Source organism: Oryzias latipes, chromosome 16, assembly GCF_053564925.1.
Source record: "Oryzias latipes strain Hd-rR chromosome 16, Olatipes_Hd-rR_3.1".
Lineage (NCBI taxonomy): Eukaryota > Metazoa > Chordata > Actinopteri > Beloniformes > Adrianichthyidae > Oryzias > Oryzias latipes.
Genome location: NC_136252.1, coordinates 1,990,109 through 2,016,342, shown reverse-complemented (window position 1 = coordinate 2,016,342; position 26,234 = coordinate 1,990,109). Strand labels below are relative to the sequence as shown.

General features: G+C 42.0%; 1 protein-coding gene across 4 annotated transcripts in view; it reads left to right on the top strand.

The window, feature by feature from the left end:
- ptprub (protein tyrosine phosphatase receptor type Ub) overlaps window positions 1–26,234 on the top strand; it is a 318,361-nt gene that overhangs the window by 207,645 nt on the left and 84,482 nt on the right. For 2 of the 4 annotated variants that reach the window (XM_078932870.1, XM_078932869.1), the window contains exons 10-17: window positions 1,726–1,927; window positions 10,189–10,291; window positions 10,865–11,138; window positions 19,365–19,401; window positions 22,037–22,175; window positions 23,056–23,079; window positions 24,344–24,498; window positions 24,992–25,179. In XM_078932870.1, coding sequence (XP_078788996.1) covers window positions 1,726–1,927; window positions 10,189–10,291; window positions 10,865–11,138; window positions 19,365–19,401; window positions 22,037–22,175; window positions 23,056–23,079; window positions 24,344–24,498; window positions 24,992–25,179 — 1,122 coding nt within the window. The remainder of the gene's footprint in view (window positions 1–1,725; window positions 1,928–10,188; window positions 10,292–10,864; window positions 11,139–19,364; window positions 19,402–22,036; window positions 22,176–23,055; window positions 23,080–24,343; window positions 24,499–24,991; window positions 25,180–26,234) is intronic. The other 2 variants (XM_078932872.1, XM_078932871.1) reach the window with 1 other exon arrangement.

Sequence of the window (26,234 nt, the reverse complement as noted above, 5' to 3'; positions counted from 1 at the left end):
ACAAGTAGACTGGTCAGAGCAAGGTTTGCAGTATATAAATTTGCCCAAAAAAGTTGATTAAGTTCAAATGAGGTCAGTGAAAGTTGACCAAAACGCTTCCTGGTGTTCTATGAGGCAGCTCCTTTAAATTCCCACCCTGTTCATCTGTTGATCCATTGTAAAAGTGTTCCCAGTGGTCTCTTCATTAGTTTTTGGCCAAAATAAAAAAAAAAAACTGTTTTCTAGGAAATAGTTTCTGCAGAGCAGCAGCAGTTCATAAAAAATTCCCCTCTGAGTTGTGGGCGGAGCAGCCCCACAATACAGAACAACCTGGGCGGGAAACGTCTGGTGTCCTTCTTCCTTCATTTTCACTTACCTTGTTTGTGCCTGGTTTTCCAGCTGCACAGTGGCAGACAGGAAAACGCTCCAGAGGGTCACCTCCACAGCCCAGAAGACTATCGGTCAACCTCTCCTATATCTGGAAGAACTATACAGTTCCGCCGCCTCTGAAAACATGTAACGCCATTCATCTCACCCCAGACATTCTCTGTTTACACTGCTGCCTTTGGGCAGAAGATACAGAACAATTAAATCAAGGACAAATAGACTAAAAAACATCCAAGAGCCATCCTAGTTTTAGAATTTGAGTGACTTTTTAATACAATTTTTTAAAAACCTGTTTGCATAATATAGGAGCCATGAATCGGCTGGACGTATGCATGTGTGTCTGACTTATCTATTTGGTTTTATTTCATTTTATGTATGTATTTGTTTACAAATGCACCGGAACTGCACTGCACTCATTTCAATGTATAATGTGCATATAACCCCACTGAACCCCACCTTGCCTCTGGTGGAAGGTTGGCGCCAGTGTTCAGTGTGTGAATGTGTGTGTGCATGGGTGAATGGGACTGTGACTGTAAAGCGCTTTGGGCCTTCAAAAGAAGGTAGAAAGCGCTATATAAGTATACGCCATTTACCATATAATGTTCAATGACAATAAAGTCATTGAATTGAATTCTGTGCATTATTTTACAGTCATTGAAGTACATACACCTTTATAGTAGAAGTGCAGAGCTGTGTGTGTGTGTGTGTGTGTGTGTGTGTGTGTGTGTGTGTATATGCACCGAGTGAAAAACTCAGTGAGGCATTTGCAGGCATTAAACTCCTTTGACTGGCAGCAGGTCTTTGTGTTTTTCCTGATGGGAACGTTCATTTCATAATATAGGCATTCACACAATACACATGTTGAGTGCACGTAATTATGCCTTCAAATGAAGTGGATCTGCTCTCACTCCACTTCCTAATGTGCTTGCCCTGTTTGCCGTGAGGTCAGCTCATTTAGCTCCTCTATAAAAGGAGAAGTGGAAATCTCAAGTAGGCGAAAACATCTTAAGAAGACTTTACAAAAGTTTCCACTTTTCAAGGACACTTGGCGTTTTACATTAGTCGACCGCAAACTCACGTCAACCCTGACTCAAACAATTGAAAGTTTTTTCTGATGGAGTGTGGCTTTGATAATTGTTTTTAATGTTTTCACCTGTCTGACTTCACAGCGACAGCGTTGGTGAAGTGCCCTTCATGTAAAATTAGAACTCCCGAATGAGTAATCACAAAATCAATTTGAAAGGCTAATTTGTTTCTGTGAACTACATTAAACACGTTCTACTGATTTCGATGCGTCTACTTAATGAGTTTGTCTTATTAACTAAGACTCATCTTGTCTTTCTCTGTTGTAATGAACAGATCAGTTACCAGAGTATTGCATCGTCTGACCCGGGCATCAACGTCCCAGGACCCAGGAGAGCGGTGTCCAAGCTGAAGAACGAAACCTACCACATGTTCTCCAACCTTCACCCGGGAACCACGTACCTGATCTCCGTGCGCGCACGCACAGCCAAGGGCTTCGGACAGACAGCTTTGAAGGAAATTACCACCAACATCTCAGGTGCGAGGACTTCCGTCTTGCTTTCACAGCTTAACCAGCGGCTGCAATGTGGCAGACGATCGATGCACAAACAGCTTTGCCATCACTGCAGGCACAGGCTTTGACTGTTTTGTAGAAAGTTGTACCTGAGGACTATCTTTCACAAGAAAGCCTTAAGCTTTTATGCATTTGATTTTTTTTAGAAAATAAGGAGTAGCTGTTGGAGCTGTGGAGCAGATCTGACCGCTGACATCAGCCTTAGCGGCCATCAAGTGCTTTAGAAATACTACAGCCAAAAGATTTAAGTTAGATTCAAATACAAATACATTTGAACTCTGCTCTGAAAATGTGTCTCAAATTATTTATTTTAGAGCAGTGGGTACCAACACCCGGGCTGCGGACCAGCACCGATCTACTGGACAGTTGGTACCGGGCTGCAGAGGAAAAAAAAAACACAACCTACACTCTTTCTGATTCTGAAGCAAGATTTATTTTGAAAAACGACTGGATTCTACCACATCCGAATTATTCTCGATGCACGTCAAGTTGCTAAATACATCCGCTAATTTCTCAAAGCAGCTGCTCTGACCACTAAATTGAAACCCTCAAGCTTGCAAAGTTCATAAAAAACAAAGACATTTGAAAAGTTTGAAAACAGAACAGCCTTCAAAATAAAATAAATCTGCATTCAACAGACAAAAACCAGGAGTTCAACTCCAGTGTCAATCAAAGAATTACATTTTAAAAAGCTAAAGTTCCGTTTGAGGTGAGGGTGGCCGGGGTGTTCCAGCAAAGGTGGCTGTACCGACAGGTCTCAAAAGTGTAATGTATGCCCTGAGAATAAGCCTATTCACACAAAAGAAAGCTGTTGAAAGGGCTCGTCCAATGTTGGACATGCCTTGAATTTAGTGGCGGACCGTGAATTACACACCTGGGCCTTCAGTAGTGCTACGTCTGAATCACTCAACCCCTCATTAAGCATTTGTATGCCTCTAAATAAACTGAATAAACAAAACAGTGAACGAATCTCGCTATGCAACTACAGCCAGCAAAAAACATTAAAAACAACCACATCAATTTGGAATATTATATATTATGAGATTTATCATTTTACTCATTAAAAAATCTGATTATTTCAAGACAAATTCCAGCCTGCTATCTTTCCTCAAAAACAGTTCAATCACCCTGTCATGTAGATCAGCAGTCCCCAACCCTCGGGTCATTTGGTACCGGGCCACACAGAAAGAATAAATAACTTACATGACTTCCGTTTTATATATTTCGGAATCTGAAAGATGTTTTATTTTGAAAAATTGCCTGATTCTCTGTTTCATCCGTCTATGTCTCTTGACGCAGGCCAATTGGCTCTTCTCGGTCATGTGATAGGTTACCGCTAAAATAAAACCAAGGAGCTAGCAAAATGAATAAAAACCAAAAGTCTTTGAAAAGTTTCTTTGCCAAGGGGAAAAGGCCCAGCCAGGAGACAGAAGAGGAGCCTTCCACTTCCAAAAAAGAAAGCTACATTTAATAGACAGTACATTATTTTAACACAGTGAGTGTAGGAAGGGGAGAGGATGATGACACCTGTGCCATGTACAATGTCATGCCTGTCAAAATAAAAGCTCAGGGTTCGTTTTGTCAAGTCTTTGATCCTCCCTCATCCTAGTATTGCTACAATAATAATCCGCCTATATTTGAAAGAACGGTCCGTGAAAGTTTGTGTGACGTCATACCAGTCTGTGGCGTGAAAAAGGTTGGGGACCACTTATGTAGATTATAGCGCTTCAGAAGTCCTTTTCTACTCCATCAAAGCCAGTGCTGAGAGCAGAGTCTGTCCAGTTGTGTTTCTATGTAGGTTTGAATCCGCTTTAGAGCCCAAAATGTCCACTGGACAGACGCAGTGGACATGGGGATGGTCAGTGCCAAACACACATATCGATTGTGCTGCTTCAGGATTCACTCAGAGTTTTCTGAAGAAGGAAGTCATGGAGATCAGTGGAAGATTTTCCTGCTAAATCCTCCATGGAGTCTGTTACAGTCAACTCTGTTTTTAACTGATACAGATCAAAAAGTGCTCCGTGGCTCTGTGTCAAACTGGGCAAGGCTGCATGTGACTTCCTGAAACTTCTGTCCAATCAGAAGGTCTGTATACCATGAAGTTGACGAAGCCTGCTAGAAGGCCCTGCTGACACCAACTCACAATCTGATTGGTTGAAAGAAATGAATGATAGACACTGATTTTGCATCACAGGACCTTCAGAACTCTTGGAAAAGGCTCTTATCTTGCCTGGCAACAAAGGACAGCTGAAATGTGATTGGTTAAATGCTCCAATGTGAAAATACGTCTGTCTGGAAGCATCATGACCATAAACGCTAAATGAGGGAATGGACAGAACATTTGGAGTGATTTAATGAGTACGCATGGACAAAATATAATTAACACATGCTACAGATATTTTTTGAAACCTTCAGAGAAGACTTTGAAGGCCCTGACGGCCCACCGCTCCTTGAATTAGTATAGAACAATGGGTAACAACTCTGGCGAGAGCAGTTCAGATAGTGCAAAGTCCAGCTTTTATTTTGGTAGTCCAATTCTGCTTATGGGCAAGTTAATTTGCATATTAGCAAAATATTTAGTTTGGGGCTAACATTTAGTTTCACACTTAATTCTTTCTCTTTCGGCTTTTCCCATCAGGGGTCGCCACAGCGAATCATCGTTTTCCACCTCACTCTATCATGGACATCTTCTACCCTAACATTAGCCAACTTCATGTCCTCTGTTAAGACATCCATATATCTCCTCTTTGGCCGTCCTCTTGCCTTCCTGCCAGGCAGCTCCATCTCCAACATCCTTCTACCAATATATCCACTATCCCTCCTCTGAACATGTCCAAACCATCTCAGTCTTGCTTCTCTGACTTTGTCGCTAACACAGGCAACATGAGCCGTCCCTCTGATGTACTCGTTCCTTATCCTGTCTAACCTGGTCACTCCCAAGGAGAACCTCAACATCTTCATCTCCGCTGCCTCCATCTCAGCCTCTTGTCTCTGTCTCACTGCTACCGTCTCTAACCCATAGAGCAGAGCTGGTCTCACCACTGTCTTGTACACCTTTCCTTTGAGTCTTGCTGACGCTCTTCTGTCACACAACACTCCTGAAACTTTCCTCCACCCGCTCCAACCTGCCTGCACTCGCCTCTTCACCTCTTCTCCACACTCCCCATCACACTGAACTGTTGACCCCAAGTACTTAAACTCCTGCACCTTCTTCACCTCAGCCCCCTGTAACCTAACGCTTCTACCTTGATCCCTCTCGTTCAGACACATGTATTCTGTCTTACTACGACTGACCTTCATGCCTCTTCTTTCCAGAGCAAACCTCCACCTCTCTAGCTGTTCCTCCACCTGCTCTCTACTCTCACTGCAAATTACAATGTCATCCGCAAACATCATTGTCCAGGGAGATTCCTGTCTTACCTCGTCTGTCAGCCTGTCCATCAGCATAGCAAACAAAAAAGGACTCAAAGCTGATCCTTGGTGTAGTCCCACCTCCACCTTGAACTCCTCTGTCTGACCTACAGCACATCTCACCACCGTCATACTTCTCTCATACATGTCCTGAACTACTCTGACATACTTCTCTGCCACTCCAGACGACCTCATACAGTACCACAGCTCCTCCCTCTGGACCCTGTCATACGCCTTCTCTAAATCTACGAACACACAATGCAGCTCCTTCTGACCTTCTCTGTACTTTTCCATCAACATTCTCAAAGCAAAAATGGCATCAGTGGTGCTCTTACGGGGCATGAAACCATACTGCTGCTCACAAATCTCCACCTTCTTCCTAAGCCTGGCTTCCACTACTCTTTCCCACAGCTTCATTGTGTGGCTCATCAACTTTATTCCTCTATAGTTGCTGCAGTTCTGCGTGTCACCCTTGTTCTTAAAGATCGGGACCAGAACGCTTCTCCTCCATTCCTCAGGCATCTTCTCACTCTCTAGAATCCTATTGAACAACCTCGTTAGAAATCCCACTGCTGTCTCTCCTAAGCACTTCCATACCTCCACAGGTACGTCATCAGGACCAATGGCCTTTCCGCTCTTCATCCTTTTCAGAGCCTTCCTAACCTCATCCTTTCCAATCTCTGCTACTTCCTGCTCCACAACAACCACATCTTCCTCCCTTCTTTCCCTGTCATTTTCCTCGTTCATCAGCTCCTCAAAATACTCCTTCCATCTTTTCTGTACACTCTCCTGGGTTGTTAGCACCTTTCCATCTCTGTCCTTAATCACCCTTATCTGTTGCACGTCCTTCCCATCTCTGTCTCTCTGTCTGGCTAGCCTGTACAAGTCCTCCTCTCCTTCCTTTGTGTCTAACCTGTCATAAAGCTCATCGTAAGCTTTCTGTTTGGCCTTTGCCACCTCTCTCTTCACTCTACGCTGCGCTTCCTTGTACTCCTGTCTACCTTCCTCAGTCCTTTCTACATCCCACTTCTTTTTAGCCAACCTCTTCCTCTGGACGCATTCCTGTATTTCCTCATTCCACCACCAAGTGTCTTTACCGTCTTTCCTCTTTCCAGATGACACACCTAGCACCTTCCTACCTGTTTCCCTGATAATCTCTGCTGTAGTTTCCCAGTCCTCTGGAAGCTCATCCTGACCACCCAGGACCTGTCTCAACTTCTGCCTAAATTCCTCACAAGTTTCTTCATTCTGTAGCTTCCACCACTTGGTCTTCTTTTCTGTTTTCCCTCTCTTCTTCTTCCTGACCTCCAGAGTCATCTTACACACCACCATGCGGTGCTGTCTGGCTACACTCTCTCCTACCACCACTTTGCAGTCATTAACCTCTCTCAAATGACCTCGTCTACATAGGATGTAGTCCACCTGATACTCCTACCTCCACTTCTGTATGTCACTCTGTGTTCCTCTCTCTTCTGGAAGTAAGTGTTGACTACAGCCATTTCCATCCTCTTCGCAAAGTCCACCACCATCTGTCCCTCCAGATTCCTTTCCTTCACACCAAACCTGCCCATCACCTCCTCATCACCTCTATTGCCCTCACCAACATGCCCATTAAAGTCTGCTCCAATAACAACTCTCTCTCCTCTGGGGAAACTCTCTATGACCTCATCCAACTCACTCCAGAATCTCTCCTTCACTTCTAACTCACAGCCAATCTGTGGCGCATACCCACTGACTACATTCACCATCACCCCTTCAATTTCTAACTTTATGCTCATCATCCTGTCTGAGACTCTTTTCACCTCTAGAACACTGTTTACAAACTCCCCCTTCAGAATCACTCCTACCCCGTTTCTCTTCCTATCAACACCATGATAGAACAGTTTGTATCCTCCTCCAATACTACGTGCCTTGCTGCCCTTCCACCTTGTCTCCTGCACACACAGTACATCTACCTTCCTTCTCTCCATCATGTCTGCCAGCTCTCTGCCTTTCCCTGTCATTGTGCCAACGTTAAGAGTCCCTATTCTCAAACCTATTTTCCTGCCTTTTCCCTTCTCTCTCTGGCCACGGACCCTTCTGCCTCCCCTCTTTCTTCCACCAACAGTAGTCAAATTTCCACCGACACCCTGTAGGTTAACAGCATCGGTGGCGGTCGTTGTTAACCCGCGCCTCGACCGATCCGGTATGTCTAAAGTGTTGTGGATGATTCGCATGGTTATTTTGGCAATTTTTACGCCGGATGCCCTTCCCGACGCAACCCTCTCTATTTATCCGGGCTTGGGACCGGCACAGAGGCAACTGGCTTGCAACCCCTGTGGCTAGATTTTTAGTTTCACACTTAATATTTAGTTAATATTTAGTTAATATTTAGTTAAAAAGCTGAATATTTAAGTTGGACCTAAATAATTTGTTACAAAGCTTAAATGTTTGGTTTGGAAAATAAATATTTATGTGAGATCTAAATATTTAATTTGCAAACTAAATGTTTAATCTTATAAAATCAAATATTAGGTTTAAAAACGTATCTTTCTTTTTGTAGACTGAATATTTACTTATAAAAAATATTAAATACATTTTTAGATAATATCCAGCTTGCTAACTTAATATTAAGCTAGTTAATGTAACAATTCAAAATAAATAAATTAAAAGGTAAAAAAAATGCATTTGAAAAAGGAAAGCTGTTTTTTCCCTCCTCAAATAGGCCAAATAACTAAAAATGTTGCTGTTAATATTTGATTGTCACCCTTTACAAACGGGCCCCCAGCCTCAACTGAAGGGAAATAACAGCTTCATGCTCTTACAGGCTGGTCCATGAAAATCTTGTCTAACACTAAACCCGTCCATGGCCTGAAAAATGTTGATCACCAATTTAAACTATTAAGGTCAATAATTTACTTTTCATATATTTCAGTAAAGCTATACTTGTTTGGATTTACCTTTGGTTAAAGAAGTCTTCTTTTCTAGCCATGCCTGTGCATTCTGTCACTGTATGAGCAGCTGCTACCATCAAGAAGGCAAAACATTTCCTCTGATACTTTAGACAGAACTGTTCAAAGGAAACAATTCATCTCTACAGTAGAGACACAGTCCTATTGTAAATCCCAACAATGCATTACCAGTTCTCCTGTTCACAATAATCACGCAAAGTACTGTTTGGATTACTGAACTGAATATCAAAAGAGCTGCCACACTTTTAAAATGTACGCTAATGACTTTTACTGATCTGTGTGCGTGTGGTTACAAAAGAGACTCTCACCTGGACTTCAAAGGCAGTAGATTTTTCTGAAAAAATACCTGAAAATCACAAAAGAAAGCCGAGCAGCTTCCTAAATAATGCTTAAAGTTACTTCAGCAAACGTCATACAGACCATCTTGAAACAAAAACTAGGAGCTTGAAACATCTGGTTACTGAGTGAAGGACTAAAGACTCTTAGGCTACGTTCACACCAAACACAATTCATGTGTCGGGGCCGTTCACTTTCAATGTAAAGTCAATTTCCAGATACAATCAGTGGTCATGCGGCGTGATTTGAGCATCGTGGTGTTTCAAAAGTTCACATTTCTGAACTTTGGCAAAGAAGATGCGTCATGGAGGAGAATCTGATCGCTTTCCTGAACTTTATGATTTTTTTTTTATTATATATGGAGACAATAGTAAAAAATGTCCCTAGTTTTTCTCACTTTTGTTTTTTCCGTCCTCGAACTAATGCAGGACAAGTTGTCAAACTGTGTCACAGACAAAAGGATGTACCGCTGAAAGCGCCGCCGATCATACGCAGCTCCTGCAGTAGTGGCCAAATTTGACCCCTTGGGTTATCGGGTAAAAGATCATGTTGCACCAATGAAGAACATTTGGTTGGACCATTTCTCTTTCGTCCTTCCCAAATAAACTCCCTCATTTGGAATTGTTGTAACCTGCACATAGGGGTTATTCACTAGGAGATCAATCAATCTTTATTGAAATAATTCTGGGACAAAACCAGATCAGTGATGACGTTGCAGTCTGTGCAGCACCGTCCTCCTCCTTCCTTCCTACTCCTACAGTGTGGAACATCACAGAAGGAGAGCTTCTGGTAAATCTGAACTGACAGTTAACAAACACTCAGCACCTTCAGCAGGCTCTGCTGTCACCATTTTTCAGTGATGCCAGCTGCACACATTTCCTTCCAAAAATGCACGAGTACATTCAGGTGGATGGCTGTCACGGTTATCCCCGGGCCACAAACATCAAATTGTCCTTTAGCGCCTCAGACCTTTAAAGCCAACCAGTGCACATCCGCTTTCTCCCTGAAACCTCACCTTAATTGATTTCAGCTCTTCTCTGCTGCTCTGCAAGCAAACTGCTTTTTAAAATGATAATTATCTGTGCCTCATGAATAATTTTCTTCCCCTCTTTTTTCACTAATTGACTGCTTATATAAAAAAAAAAAGAAATGTGCCACTGCATCCCCAGGGAGGAGAACGACTTTAGCCAAATCTGTTTTAAATGAGAAAGCCATTCATTTTAGCGTCACTCTTATGATTTTTAATTGGACTTGTGCCAAACCAGAAGAGGAATTCAACCAGTGCACGCACAGCAAGTGGATATCGAGCAACTGTAAAAGCTTGCATCTTTTATTCGAATTACTTAATGAGTATTTTCCAAACATTAAGTGCAATCAGTCGATGTGACACTTCAAGGATGAGTTTGTTTGTTTGGAAATTTAGAAGCAGCGTCAGCGGCTGAACACTGGCACCAATAAGATGTGCTTTTGTGTGTATGTGCTGGGGTGGCTTCCAACCTGAACATCTGAACACTTCTGTCTCCACAGCTCCTTCGTTTGATTACAGAGACATGCCGGGCCCGCTGAACGAGACCGAAAGCACAATTACAGTGCTGCTGCGTCCCGCCCAAGGCAGAGGAGCGCCTGTCAGGTGAGGAGGATGCTGCCAATGGCTTTGTCCCAATTCTCTTCTTTCTCCGTAACTACTTAAACACAATAAAGTTGTGGATGGTTTAGTAACCCTTGTCCTATCCTAGGCACTTTACCATTGGGAGTTGGGTCATCTAGACCCACTAGACAGTGCTCTGAACCTTTTTCTTCAATGATTTGTGATCTTCACTGGTGTCCATGGATTACATGAAATCTTTCCACCTTTATCCACCTTTGTCATGGTAGGGAGAAGACGTCAATGGAAGGGGGGGTCATAGGATAGCACAAGGGTTAAAAGATAAATTAAATACATTTTTTTCACATGAAAAATCAACACAATTCATTCTGCTCTTTGTATGCCACTCTACTAAGCATCAACTGGCACTGGTCTTTTGCAGAGACTTCTGGGAAATTTCTAGGGCACTGGATTTTGGAATAGTAGATTTGGACAGCTCTACAAAATAATGAACACACATTATAGTGCAGAGACTTGAGGGAATTCTGACACAACCAATGTGGAAGCAGCACTGAATTTGTCAATAAAAATGTCAATGAATATCCCCCCTGCATCCAGCACGTACCAGGTGGTGGTGGAGGAGGAAATGGTGAAGAAGGTGAAGCGGGAACTGGGGCCTCAGGACTGTTTCCCGTTGCCCATGCCGCACAGCGTGGCCCAGGCGCAGGGTTTGCCCCACTACTATGCTGCTGAGATGCCTCCAAGCACCCTGCCAGAGGCCAGTCCTTTCACTGTGGGCGACAACCACACCTACAACGGCTACTGGAACAGCCCACTGGACCCCCGCAAGAGCTACCTCGTTTACTTTCAGGCGATGAGCAACTTCAAGGGGGTGAGTGACCTTAAGCAGGCCTTTTGTTTCTCAACAACTTGATGTTAATGAGATTCTCCGGCGATTGAGGCTGCAGGACGTTTGGTATTGTCAGAGCTCACAGCCCTTTGAAGGAGGGTTTAAACGGTTTGATGATGGAAAAACAAAGCTGGAAATTGTTATTTTCAACCTCTTTTCTTCTCTGCAAACACACTTTCTGAAACTGGAAGATGGAATTACTCAGAAGAAACAGCATGGTCCAGTTTAAGTTCTTTTCCAACATTCCAAAGCTAATTTTTCTCTACTCCTCTCTTGTGTCAAGAAAAAGGAGATAATCAGACCAACATAAAGTCATTTCAAGATCTTTTATTAATCTACTTTGGAGTAAAAAAACTGAAAGTTTACTTCATTTGAATGAAAGCTATTTTGAATATTACAACTCTGTGCTGGTCTGTTGTTTTCAGATGGTATGTTAGGGAATGCTGGGATATTTTTGGTTTCCTTACAAAAACTCTCTGGGTTTTATCCCTTTAAATTGTGATAGTGTGCTAAAATTGCAAACAGCACATTTGAGGATTTTTCCACAATTTGTCAAGAGTTTCAGATGAGTATTGAGAATGCTAAAAATGGCAAAACATTCCTTAATTGAAGTCAAAGTACGAGTTTTGAACAGTTAATAAAAGGCTAATTTTGGTTGGGAACAGTCTAATCATCTTATGACATGTGAAGCAACCTATGATACTAAAAAGTGACAGACATCAGGGAAAAACTACATTCCCCCTGGAAATGCTGACTGGATTTGATTATGGGACAAAATGCAATCCCCTCTTTGCATTATCGCTTTAATTATGTCACAGACTGAGCGGTGTTGAAGAAGAAAAAGAAAAGGTAATTTGGAGGATGGATTTTTAATGTGATTATTCAATTGATGGAGGCACTTTGTGAAAATGAATTTCACAAAGTATTTCTGTTGATCAATTTTAATTGTCAAATTAGATTTTTTTTTAATTGAATTGTGCTACACATTTACTAGAGAACTTTTTGAAAATAAAATATTAAATACCATTTTCCTTATAATTTTAATGAAGTGACAGAGTGAGCAGTGTTGAAGAAGAAAAAAAAGCCATTTGGTGGATTCATTTTCATTTTATTTTTAAGTCAACGAACGCAGCTTTATGTTGAAAATAAAAAAGCATTTCCGGTATTGACTTTTATTTTGAATTATGAGACACAAATGCTTCCATAGGTGTGAAATGTTGAAACAGTATAAATCTTGCCAATTGCTCCAGACTTTTTCTTTGATGGTTTTGTTATGATATATGAAAGACTTGGTGTCATGTGATTCCAGTTACCGTATTTTCCGGACTATAAGTCGCCCTTTTTTTCATAGTTTGGCAAGGGGTGCGACTTATTCTCCGCAGCGACTTATATTAGGAATAAATTGAAATAAATACATTGTTAACCCTCCTGTTATGTTCATTTGTGAGGAACAGAGATGATGTTCCTGGGTCAATTTGATGTATGAGGTATGTTAAGTGTTTAGAGTATGTTAAGTGACTCAGAGAATCAGCAAACTTTTTTCACAATAAGATCTTGAAGGCTAACAACATAATATTTTATTTTAAAATTATTTCATAGATTCAGAAATGCAATAAAAATGACAACTGTTTCTACAAATAAAGGATGAAAACAGAGTATTAGTTGGCCAATGATGCTTCATGAAAAGAACAAATAAATAGGTTTGAGAAAGAATTACTGTGAAATTATGAGATAAACAGTCTGCTATGATTGTGTCATATGAGTTTGTGCAAGTTATTAGTTCTTGGTCTCAGATTTTGTCAAATAAATTTCCCGTCAAAATGCGACTTATAGTCCAGTGCGACTTATCTGTGTTTTTTTCTACTTTATAATGCATTTTTGGGCTGGTGCGACTTATACTCCGCAGCGACTTATAGTCCGGAAAATACGGTATTCATTTCGCCTTTGTGATCACTTTTCAAATGGTTGCCACTTCTGTATATTGAAAAAGATGCTACCCTTACATCACTACCAAGTCTCACTCCCTGATTGGTCAAAGTTCAACTGGTTTAACTTTGAACATGCGAACAGCCGCACGTTTTGTACATAGAGCCCAAAACTGGACTTAAAATTTGAACGTTAGAGTTTTGAACGTAGACGCCAAACGAACATTCATGTGCAATTACATACTTTTTATTGGAGATGGACTTGAGTGCGCATTTCCGAGCTCAGTGCCAACGTAGCTTTCGACCCACAAAATCTTATCTAAAAAGTCCCACATTATTGTACATTTTTCACACCCTTCCCAAACCTGTCTCAAACAATTCTTAATTATTTTTAGCAAGAATCTGTTAGATTTGTTTGTATAGAATTCATATCTGTAGAAATTAATTTAGACTGACAAAAACAAGAGCTGGACATATCTGGCTCACACATGTAGTAAAGTGTACTGCCACATTCATGTGTGCAGAAGGACTTTCTAATAAAAAGTTGCCATTTCATCTATTGTTTTGCAGTTGTGTGTCTTCAGGTGAATCCCAGGGATTTGTTGCCCCTGCCACTCTAACATCTGTTTTTGCTGGGCTTTATTGCTCTCAGACAAAGGCAATCATGAAGTGGCTGTTGATAAAAAATTATTATGAGCTGGGAATAAGTCCAATAAAGTCGGACCACTGATGTCTGCTCTGAGCTCGTCTCTGCCTCTATGAATGTAGGTTAGAGTCACATGATCAGGGCAGGAATTCCATGCGCAGCAGTTCCTGTCTTTCCAACTCAGTGAAGACAAACACAGAGGGAGTGCGGAGTGAGCTCTTCACACAACTAAACTGCTAAGTATTGGATTAGATAAGGGAGGACCGGCTTTACCAGCGGATGGGATTAGGGTCTGTTGTGCCTGGTGGGGGGCCAGAATCCTTAACCCAAAAGAACGGGGGCACAGTGCCTAATCAAGCAGGCGACACTGTCCTCATTCTGACAAACACTGGCACTTCAGCCTGGAAATACAGTAGCAGTTTGGAATTTAGGTTTGGGTGCACCAAAATGGAAAGCCACATGGAGACAATCCCACCAGGAGTCACTGCAGTATAATAAGTGTTACAAATCATGATGGAAAATCAATTGTAAAAAGTATAAAATAGCATATGCTTTTTTTAAACTGTATCTTCTTCTTACCATTTCAACGTAACCGTCCAGTAAAGCTCAAGAATTCTCTGTGGACTAGTGATGTTTCAGCTAATGTTAAGCTTTAATGTCCTTTTCCATGCTGCTGCTTCTTCTCCTGTAGTAATTATGCATGGCAGGTATTTAGCATTTTAATTCTGCTTTTCAAATAAAAAAAGGTTGGGTATAAAGAGAAGACTTTTGCAATCCAAATTATATTTAGTATGAAAACTCATGAATGTGCCAGGAGAAGGATGATTTTGCGTTGTTTCTACACAGAGTGGAGATGCATTTTTTACAGTTTACTTTTCCAGGTGTTTTCCAGCAGCTTCCAGGAAAATGCAGGAGTTCTTACCTTAAAACGTGACAGTGAAAAAGCACCCTGTGTTTGTATTTCAAAAGTTTTGTGATTAAAGTTCCTTTATTTACTGAAGTGCTTTTGACGTTTTGTGAGCTCGTTGGGTGTTGGCACTCACTCACGATTGTCGGTTTAATTGGCTCCTCATTAAATCAGAGTTTGTGTTGTGTCTGTGTGGAGGATAAACACTTGAAAGACTGCAGATTTCTCAAGTTTTTCAGACCTCCATATAGTGATTTATAGCATCTTTATTTGCACTCCCCAGCTCTACACACACTTTTGCTGAGGCGGTGTAAAATTGCGAGTGTGTGCTGCACTGTTGCATGTTGGCATTTGTGTTTTGTATTCAGAGTTGCCAGAAATCAGCAACAGCTCCTCTGGCATGACTGGAACGCTATAGAGAGACATGCGATGTGTCTTCCACAATACAGAGCTTGCCAATTAACTCTTCTGCTTAGCTGGAACACAATGATTTCGATGTACAAATTACAGAATGGGCTTCTGCCCATTACAGCAGCCTATTTATTTTGCACAGTAAATAGCTGAATGTATCTTAATTTGCCAGAGCCTGAAGTAAGTGAATGTATGACAGGTTGCAAATGCCCCGGAAAAGGGCTTAGATGAATCAGCTTTAGTTTGGCCTGAAATGTTCTTTCATAAAAGTTTGTCCTAAAAAAACTCTGCGTCTCCAGTCTGCAGTCTAAAGTAAAGTAGTGCTACAGTTTTATAGATTGTAGCTCGTTAATGAGAATGTAAGATATGCCCATGTAGCCATCGCATCAATCCATATCCGCTATGGGTTCCACATTTTTTCACTTCCGAGGAGCCCATGTTACAGAATGACGAGAGCACAACTGCTTTTGCATTTCATGACGACTTTGAACCCAAGTAGTCCATCAGTTAACTAAGAGGCTGTGCGCACTTGACAGTTGGGCGAAGAGACTAAATTTGTAGCTGAAGGGGAGATACACACCCTTTGCAAAACATTTGAAAAACATGGACATGTGTGTTCATTTCCATAATTCCATTCAAAAAATGTAACTCTCATAGAATATAGATTCAAGACCCACTGTTGAACTGATTTTAAGTTTTTGTGTATTTTTTGCGTGGGTTCTCTCCGGGGTCTCCGGCTTCCTCCCACCATCCAAAAACATGCTTCATAGGTTGAGTGGCAACTCTAAATTGACCATAGGTGTGAATGGAGTGAACGGGTGTGTGAGTGAGGACATTCTACCCTGCAACAAACTGGCGACTTGTTCAGGGTGTCCCCCCTGCCTTCGCCCACAAGTGGCCGGGATAGGCTCCGGCAGCCCCGTGACCCCGAAAGGGATAAAACGGTTAAGAAAATGAATGAATGGATGAATGTATTTTTTTTACTTAGATTAGGGTTTCGGCTCATAAAACCCACAAAAACAGGTTTTCAAAAAATTAGAACGCTGTGGAGAAATCCCCATTTACTTTTTGCAGAGAGATAAAGACAGAGGTTATGACACATCAAATCAATCAAAGTGAAGGATTTTCAAAATCATATGTTCAACTTTAATACTTCAATACAGCTTGTGGTATTGCGTGGAAGTTATGAAATTCTTTCTTAATCATTGGCGTCAGCTATTTGTTCAATGGTCCTTTGCTCCTCATTTAACTTTTAACAAAACCCCATTCATTTTCAATGGGGTTTAGGTCTAATTGGTAGGAGTGAAGTACTGTGATAGCACTGGCATCAAGCAAAGTTTTGGTTTTTCTGGTGGTATGGGCAGGGGGCAGGTCCTGCTGGAAGATAAACTCTGCATCCTCAGCAGAAGGAATCTAGAACATTCTGGTAGACTGCAGCAGTGATGTTGGATTGAAGAAAGCTGAGTTTATTAACACCAGAGCTGGACATTGGAGCCCAAATCATGACTGACTGTGGAGAGTCTACTGTGGACCTCAAGCAGCTTGGGTTCTGCTCCACCAGTCTTCCTCCAAACCCTTGGACCAAGATTCCCAAATTAAAGGTACACTTTACTTTCCTCAGAAAACAGGACCTTGGACCACTGGCCAATGGTCCAGTCCTCCCTCTCCTGTTCAGACGTTTCCTCCGTTGGCCCAGGCTCAGAAGTGGCTTGACCCGAGGAACCAGACAGTTGTAGTCCATCTCTTGAATGTTTTGAAGCTGTTCCTCCACCTCATTCCACTCTTTTGGAATGTCTGCAGGTTCTTGAATCTTGTTGTTTTGATGATCCGCTGAGGTCCATGGTCGTGTCTTTTGCAGGTTCACCTTCTCACGCCGCATTTTGGCTTCCATTGGACTTTCTGTTGATCTTCTTGGACACAGCGCTCTGTGAACAGTCTGCCATTCTGCAATTCTCATTACCTTACTGACCAGAAGGATGCCCTGGACGGCACCCCCCACCCCTATGCTCCTTTCCAGCCCCGCCCTCAATAAATTAAAGCCTGCATCTATACAAACACAAGAATAAAATATATTATTGATTTTGTTTAATTAATCACATACAGTAACTATAATATACTTGTATAGTTGAATTCATTATTAAGAGATAGGATGTAAGTTATTTCATACTTAACACAGGCTGGCTGGTTGTGGTAAAAACAGCCTAATTTTTCAGTTTTTTTGTCTTGAGCTGAGTACAGCCCTGACACGAAAAATGCACTAATTAATTCTGGTCATTTCCGTCAGCTACATGAAAGAACATCAATGGAAACTAAAGGACATATTCTTCTGTTATTTGTGCTTATAATTGCCATGATTGTGTACATTGCATCTGAAGCATTGACTGTATAGGAGAAAAGCAGAAGAGTTAAGATTAAATCCACCAATAAGTTAATTAACAAAACTGGTCTAATGAAGTGCAAACCTTCATTAGCCAAATTCTGCTCAACATTTTACTCCTCCATCAGTAAATGTGGTAAATCTAGCCACAGGGGTTGCAAGCCAGTAACTTCTGTGACAGTCCCAAGCCCGGATAAATAGAGAGGGTTGCGTCAGGAAGGGCATCCGGCGTAAAAATTGCCAAAATAACCATGCGAATCATCCACAACATAGGAGGTATATGGATGTCTTAACAGAGGACATGAAGTTGGCTAACGTTAGGGTAGAAGATGTCCATGACAGAGTGAGGTGGAAAAGGATGATTCGCTGTGGCGACCCCTGATGGGAAAAGCCGAAAGAGAAAGAAGATCAGTAAATGTGGTTGTATTTGGCACCAAGTAGGTTTGAATTCTGGACACTGTCTTCATTCCTTCATTCTTGGAGTGTTTTTGTCCCTCTTCTCTTCCCTTCTCTGGTCTTCTCTGGTCTTCTCTGGTCTTCTCTGGTCTTCTCTTCTCTTCTCTTCTCTTCTCTTCTCTTCTCTTCTCTTCTCTTCTCTTCTCTTCTCTTCTCTTCTCTTCTCTTCTCTTCTCTTCTCTTCTCTTCTCTTCTCTTCTCTTCTCTTGTTTCTAAACTAGAGACATGATGTTTCCTTTAATCTTTTGTCCATTTTCCACAACCTTGAATCGACTTTTACGTGTGTCAAACACCCAGAGTTAAGATTAATGAGATGATGGAAACAAATTCCTTTTGATGCAGACGTGTTTTCTATTTTTTCTTTTCTTTTACTTTTCAAAAAATCCAGTAAACCCAACAAAGTATAAAAAATATATTTTTTAAGTATTTATTTATTAAAAGTAACAGTTAGTTTGTTGCGGCTCTGGAATCATAAGCGGTGAGTCTAAGCCCCTCCCCCGCCTCTCTATTCAGGTCCTCTGCAGTCCCCCCCCCCCCCCCCCCCTTCTCTGCGTGTTCTACACAGACAATGCAAAATGTTGACATTGTTGACAATTGGAGCAACAGGGAGGAGCCGTAGGAGCAGGGAAGCAAATCGGATTCAGCCATAAACATACACAATCTAACCAGCACTTTGGGAGCAGCTCCTACTCTTTGACGTATTGTCTATTATTTAACTGTAGCAGTTCGTCAGAAGTAAACTACCCTGTGGTGTCACTTTGTATTACTGGTTTGGAGGATCTTTAGAAATTCTTCTGAAAATTGATTGTGTAGAGTTAACAGGAAAAAAACGTTTGACTCCTTATAAATATGCCAATTGCATCAATTGTTACACGATGCCTCAATTGGCATCTGATAATGAATCGGTTCCATGGAATGGCAGGAACGGAATCTCATCTCATTCCTGGAGCTCATTAGTGTTCTTTGAAGAAGGCCTTGTTCAGAATGCTACCATTTCATCAGCAGAAATTTGAATAAAAGTCATTTGTTTCATAATGAGTCATTTGGTTTCAAAGCCCCCCCGCCCTTTGAATTATGCAATCTCCCTTTCAAATATCATCCTGCAGCAAGAATCTCTAATCTTCTTCAAGAGTGATGCTGTAGATTTTAAATTTTTTCTTCTAATTTTAAAGCGACCCTCCTAACCCAGAAGGAATTTTGAATGTTTTTTTTTTATTGTCTTTGATAGAATATGAAGCACATTGTTCTTTCCTATAAGCAGAGCACAACCCACTCGTGAATTTTTAATCACATGGTTTACTTCAAATGCTCGGTGGATTAGGCCTGCTCTTCAAACTTTCATTCACCGGTGTGCTTTTATGTGTTGTCATACTATCAGGCTGCTTTATTTCAGTATTTAATGTCATCCTCTCCTCTTTCATCACATCTCTTATGCCAAATGCAAAAAGACGCTCTCCTCCTGATGCCTGTTTTCTTTTTGTTTCAGGAGTCGAGAATAAATTGCATCCGGATCGCCCGCAAAGGTAATGATTGTGAACATTTTTCTTCCCATCAACACTCTGACCTTAAATGCATTCCCGTGGATCCAGTCTTTTGCAGAACTGTTCACTTTTGCATATTTTATGCAAGCATGTAAAGATGTAGCTGAGTTCTTTTGATTTATTTTCCTTCCCGCTGCACTGGTTTTCACCTCTCTCTCAAGCACACGTCTGGACGAATTTCAGAGAAAGGGCAAAAAAACGGGGGGGGGGGTTAGAGGTTAGGCTTTCATCCTGCTTGTTTTGGACAGACGCTGGAACACAAGGCAGTCCCTTTGTTATCATCAGCCCAATGCAGAGCTACATCTGAGGGCATCGACCTCGGTGCCATTCAAAAGGCCTCCTCCAGATCAAAACTTCCAGGTGAAACCACCTTGGTGTATATGAGTGAGCACTCCCAGTACATGAAAAGGGCAGCCAAACTGACTCTGAGCTCCAGTGGCAGGAGAATCACTCCACCACAGAGTCCTGTTGGATCACTGAGAGTACATGCAGGCAATGCAACAGCAAGCCGATCTTTGTGAGTAAGCCGATGTGGCAGGGTTTCTCTTTCAGGGAAGGCTTCAGTTTAAGAGCTCATGAAGAGAAAGAAGGCTCTCCTCAAGCAGAAAGCCAAAAGGCGAGGCTCAGCTCTCACTCCATCTGCCCCACACACACCGCACAGACATTGATTAATTATGCCTCTCCACAGCAGTGGAGTGTACTGCGCTGACTTCTTGTTTTTGACCTTACACAAAGGCAGAATTGGAAACAGCTACAGCAAGCAATTGTGTAATTATTCCATAACATTTGCCTCCTGCTTCCTGCCTTTCAAACTGCTGCAATCAATCAAAGAGTGGACTAAACTATTTTTACCTGAGACATGCAGTCAGATGTCAGACTCCAGGGAGACTCCTGCAAGCCAGAGGATCTTTTTGTGGCTCCTTTGCAAACGCCATGATTCCTCAACCGTTACTGTGCATCATGGGGTCCTGAGCCTTTATTAACAAGCAGCCCATCACTGGTAAAGTGGAGGCAAATGATTTTGGCTTGGATAACAAAGCTGGAGATTGCATTTCAACTTCCAGGTGACAGTTTAATTAAGAATGCTCTGGCAGGCTCAACACAACAATAGACTTCCATTTCTCCTTTAAGTGCCAATTTCCACCAGCAGGCAGCTGGCAGGTGCATGGATTCAAGCAGAAATCCATTTCATGCTCCTGTTTGGCTTAATAGAAATTTTGAGGCTAAATGTGGCAAAACAGCCTTATCTGTTGAAAACTTCACCAAACTGAAATAGATTTCTTACCCCCACCACTAGTTTTGTTTAGCATCTGTGTTAATGTAAATGTAAATGAAGTGGTATCAAACAAACCCCCTGATCGAAGTTGGAGACAGTTTTTATGAGTGGGGTACTTTGCTTTGTCCGGTCACATCGGCTCACAGACAGTTAAATGTCTTTGGACGATTACTTGAAAAGAAGCCAGAAAATCTCTTTACTTTTATTCACCGTCTGATTCAAGTTGACCCCACAGCCTGTCCTGGGTGGATTCCACAAACGGGACATTGAAGTTCCTAAAACAACATTAGGCGTCAACCAGATCGATTAACAAAAACTTCTCCATTCGATCATCCAGACAGTGATTCATATTTTCCACTCCGCTGTGCAGGCTCTTGCCACATATTCAAAGATTCCTGCCAAATAATGAAATGATGTTGTACTACTTTCATCTCTACTTGAGATAAGGTTCAAAAGCAGTCCTGAGGTGCCTGTGGGTGCACAAAGTTGGACTAAAACATGGCTGTGTTTTCATTTTTCCCTGTCCTAGATTCAATTTTTCCCCTAGCTGACTGTAAGATAGAGCCTTATCCCCAGGCGTGTTCTGACTTTCTCCTGCTCTCCAGATAGTTTGTTCTGTTCCAATGAGCTCGTGAGGGCTGGTTTCAGGGCTGGCCAGGCCAGGAGGACAGCCTGAGATAGAATAGAAAAATAAAAAAAAGTAGATCAGTGGGCCCTTCAAACAAGACAAAGACTGGACCGCTGCATGGAACAATGTTTACGGGTGTCCAGCTTTACGCTTCAAAGATGAAAAGCCTTTTATGAAATAAATGACCTCTCCAGGGCTTACTGACAGCAGGGCACCTTGAGTTTATTCCGTGAGTGGACAGGACATTTAACCCATTTTCTATTTGGTCTGAATGTTAATAAAATACATATAAGTTTCCTTTAATGTTGCTAATAATGAATGAGAAGTAAAACAATTTTCATTGTTCATCCAAAAATGAAAGGCGAGTAAAAAGTGTTGTACCTGACATTGATACTGGCGTTAAAAATCTGAAAAAGTGAACTATAACGACAAGGATTGCAAAGTGCAGGAATTCCATCATTTTTGCCTCTAGTTCCTTTGCTTTTCTGGCCAATGACTGACAATGATCTTTAGTCACATGGTTGTTCACAAGCTTTGGTTGGAAACAGGAAGTCTAAATACAGACCAAATGCAAAGTTCAGATCCTAACCCGGACCACGTTAAGTGGAGTCGGCCCGGACCAAAGGTGTGCTTAAGTAAACCTCCTCATGTCTGCTGGGTTTGTGTTGTTGTTTTGTTCTTTACGCTGTTTTGAAGAAACTCTGTTTCTCCAGCATCGTGCAAAGACCACCGGAGCGTTCTGGAGAGGACCCAGCACTCTGAGGACATGGGGCTGATTCTCGCTGTCTGCGCTGGGGGGCTGGTGGTCCTCGTTCTGCTGCTGGGCGCGGTCATCATCATCATTAAAAAAGGGTAAACCTCCTCCAAACGAGCCACTTTGTGCACAGTCACAGCCCAACTTTTCTTCTTCCATCTTTCATTGTTTTGGTGCATTTCAGTGATTACTTCTCATACTTGCTGAACTTTGTAAAAGGTCGTGGACCAAAGCCAGCTCTGCGCTGTTTTCTTTCGTTTGTCTTGCACCAAAGGGACCAAACAAGTCATCTGAGCCTGTCTGAGTGTGAAGTATTTAATTAAAGACGGATGCGATTCAATTAGCCACTTAATTACGCATACCAAGCAGAGGCCTGACCCTTCAATGAGTTGGTAATTGGGAGCGAAAAGGTGTGCTTTTAGAGATTATTAGCCAATAATCCCACAGGTCTGTAGTGAATTGTTTGCACGTCTGTCTCTGTATTTTTATGGCTGCAGCTTTAGCTGTCTGCAGGTCAAAGTCTCATAAAACGCTTTCAATGAGATATCTAAAAAAAATGAGATCCCAGATAAGGATAAGTAGGAGCTCAATTTTCTTTAATTAAGTTGCTGACACAGACTCCAGACTAACATTGCTGGTGGTTCAAATAACCGCTGTTCTGCACAGCTGCTGCACTTCCTGCTTGTTTGAGGAGCCGATTTGCTGCAACAGGAAGCCATATTCTCCACTTTGGAGGAGGTGTAACACTAAGACAAATCTAAGCGAAAGAAAACACGCATTTCTTTGCTTGGCTGTGTGTTTTGTCTGTCAGCAGCTGCCTGATCTCAATAGCTTGTGTCATCTGGCCAGCTGGACACATGAAGGGTGGTTCTCATTTTGTCCGGTTTCAATGCATTCTGCTCTCAGCTGACATTGCTTTCATCATACATTTCTTCCCTCTCTTGACTTTTTATCCTTCCTCTCCTGCACTCTTTCCAGAAGGGACTACTACTCGTATTATCCGTAAGTGGCTCCACCTCTTGCTTCTCCATTGTGTCGACCCATCATAATGCAGTATTTGCTTTTGTCCTGGCTGTCAGTTGAGTTTTAAAAAAAGGCGTTTCTCCCTTTCTTTTCCAAGAAATCTGTGAATTTTATTGTTTTTCCTTTTCTTTCAGTCATTCGGTTCCTCTTAATATGGTATTCATCGTGGGATTTGCGTTCCATAAATAACACGTCATAGGTGTATTCACTAAGTAGGCTTCTAGAAGTTTTAGGGCTGTAAAGCCCCTCAATACACACTACATAGACCTTTCTCTTGCTATGTTCACATTGGGCTCAGAAACACACATTTAAGCGACCACTTCCAATGAAAAGTCTATGTTAAAGCACGTAAATACTCTTTGCGGGCTTCCACATTTAAAACTCTTGTTCACACGTCGCTTTGCAAAATATTAGGTCAGTTTTCGGCCTTTACGCAAAAAAATGGATGTCCATTGAATGCACATGGAAAGTTAAACCAATTGATCTTTGACCAATCAAGGACTCAGATTTGGTAGGGGCATATGGGTGGCATCCTTTTCAAAACACTGAAGTACGAACCATTTGAAAGTTGATCATGGAGGAGAAAACAATAATTGCGGTTTGTCCTCAGCCGGATTGATGTGACACCAAATCTTTCATATATTGGAATAAAGCAGTAAAAGAAAAAGCCTGGTGCAAGATTTACAAGATTTGCTTCTACAATTCACACCAAGCCTCTTCCAGCTGTGAGTACATGTGCTAGAATCGGGTAGCGACAGTCCAGTGTGAACACAATATGCTAAACTCACATGCCTGGTGTGTACGGAGCTTAAGACAGACATGAAGCATTTCTCACTTGTCTCTCTTGTTTAAACCCTCAGAGTTGAAACCCTTGGAGTAAACTAAGTCAGTTTTTTTAAGTGGAAACCAAAAATGGATCGCGGTCAGGAATATATATAAATGTGGCAAACTGAACACATGCTGTTCAGGAGACATGGCACAGAGGCAACTTATTGACAAGGCCTGTAGCCAATAAGGACTCAGAACAAAGTGTGCTGTTTACAAAATGTAAAAGAAAGAGAAAAAATACCATGCAGATTTGCATTGAAAGAAAATCCACAAAACAGCGACACTGCAAAGATGAACCATGATATAGTGGTGGACCACTGTAAAAAGCTTTTGTTTTCCTTTCTCTGTCTTTATCTGTTTGATCCGATACCTTCTGAATGGCTGTTGTTCCCCCATCTTCTTCCCTATGCAACAGAAAGCCTGTGAACATGAATAAGACACCCATCACCTACCGGCAGGAGAAGAGCCACATGGGCTCCATGGAGCGCAGTTTCACAGACCAGAGCACACTGCAGGAGGATGAAAGAATGGCCCTCTCCTTCATGGACACGCACACATGCGGCACGAGGAGTAAGACAAGTCACATGAGCAGCAAACACAACCGTGTCTCTTAGCGCTATTTTTAAGTCGACACAATATGTTGCCCACTATTTCCCTTAGAAAACATTTCATTCCAGTTTTTTGCATGATTTAATACACAAAAGTAGTGAGCTGCATGCAATTCAAGCTGAGGAGAATCCTTTCTGTGGCGTGTGTCAGGTGTTTCTTCTGCAGCACAAAGGAAAAGCACAACTATTATTATTCAGAATATTTTACTGAAAAAAAAAGACAGATTATAAAAGATAGAAATTGCTTTGGCTTCCAGATGATGTCTTCCCTGACAGACAAAGCATGTGACACGCCTGTGGTGTAGACACATAAGTGAAACCAGTGGCTGCTGTCTCAAATGAACATGCAGCTGTTACCGGGGTTAATTCATTTTTTATCGCAACCTGTCAGTTCCTGAATTTTTTTTATTTTCAGAACCTCGCAGAACCTGTACGTGTGCTTGTCGTTGGTTCAGGTGACGCTCGTAGTTCGGTGAATGAAGCCAGCAGTCTGCTCGGAGGCTCCCCGAGGCACCAGTGTGGACGGAAGGGCTCTCCCTACCACACGGGGCAGCTCCACCCGGCCGTCCGAGTGGCAGACCTGCTCCAGCACATCAACCAAATGAAGACAGGGGAGGGCTATGGCTTCAAACAGGAATACGAGGTAAAAAACTGTCTTCTGTCTGTGTCATCGGCTCACACACTTAAATATCAACATTTTCCTTGAAAGTTTTTTTAAACTTTTTTGAAAGACGGAATCAAAAACGTGTACCAACAAACTTTGTGAGAGTGAGAGGAGAATGTAGGACGTGGATCACAGATTTGCTGAATGAGCTTTATTATGATGAGGAACGGCAAGTGCACATGACAGAGCCTACCGTTAGGGGCCGGCACCCAACGGTCCACCAGGCTGATGGCGGTGGAAGTCAGCAATGAGGGCAGCGTCCAAGATAAAACGAGAAGGAACCCACAAACGCTCCTCAGACCCAGAACACTCCCAATCCACAAGGTACTGCACACCCCGGCGGTTCGGCTGGTAAAACACATCATAGACGGCTCCTCATTCCATGCAATTGCAGCCACCAGTGTTCTGAACTCAATAGCAAGTAATGGGATCAAAAACTCTGTTCAGTTCCGTTGCAAAAAGTTTGAACGAGGAACAATTTCTGATCTTTGTTCCTATTCTGCTGTCACCCATAAACCTGCTGTGTCAATCAGTGGAGAGACAGCAAAAAACACCTTATTTTCCTCAGTGGGAAAAAAAGAAGGGTGTAACGTGAAATGGATCTCACAGTGGAGTAATAGAAGCTCTGCACTTTACTGAATCTCCTGCAGAACATTCTGGAGTGCTTCATGGTTAACAACCCAAGCAGCAGGGCACGTGGACGGTCTATCTGATGTAAAATTACTATGTCTCTCAAGCAAGTGATTCATGCTGGCAGATTTGTCAGAAAAATTATGCTCATAAGAAGGGATGAATACCGATTCCCGGTATTGAACGAGCCCCAGGGCAACATTCTTCAAGACCGCAGTATCGTTAAGATCTGACCTCAACGGTTCTCCTATCGGTACTGGAGAAGTCGCATTTTTTTAGTGTTCCACAAGATAAAAGTGTTATCTGACATATTTAACTCACCAAGTCGGTCAATTTTCTGTTAATTAATGATGATATTCTCGCTGAAGAGGAGACGTCTGTCTGGCTATTTGTGTGCACGGGGG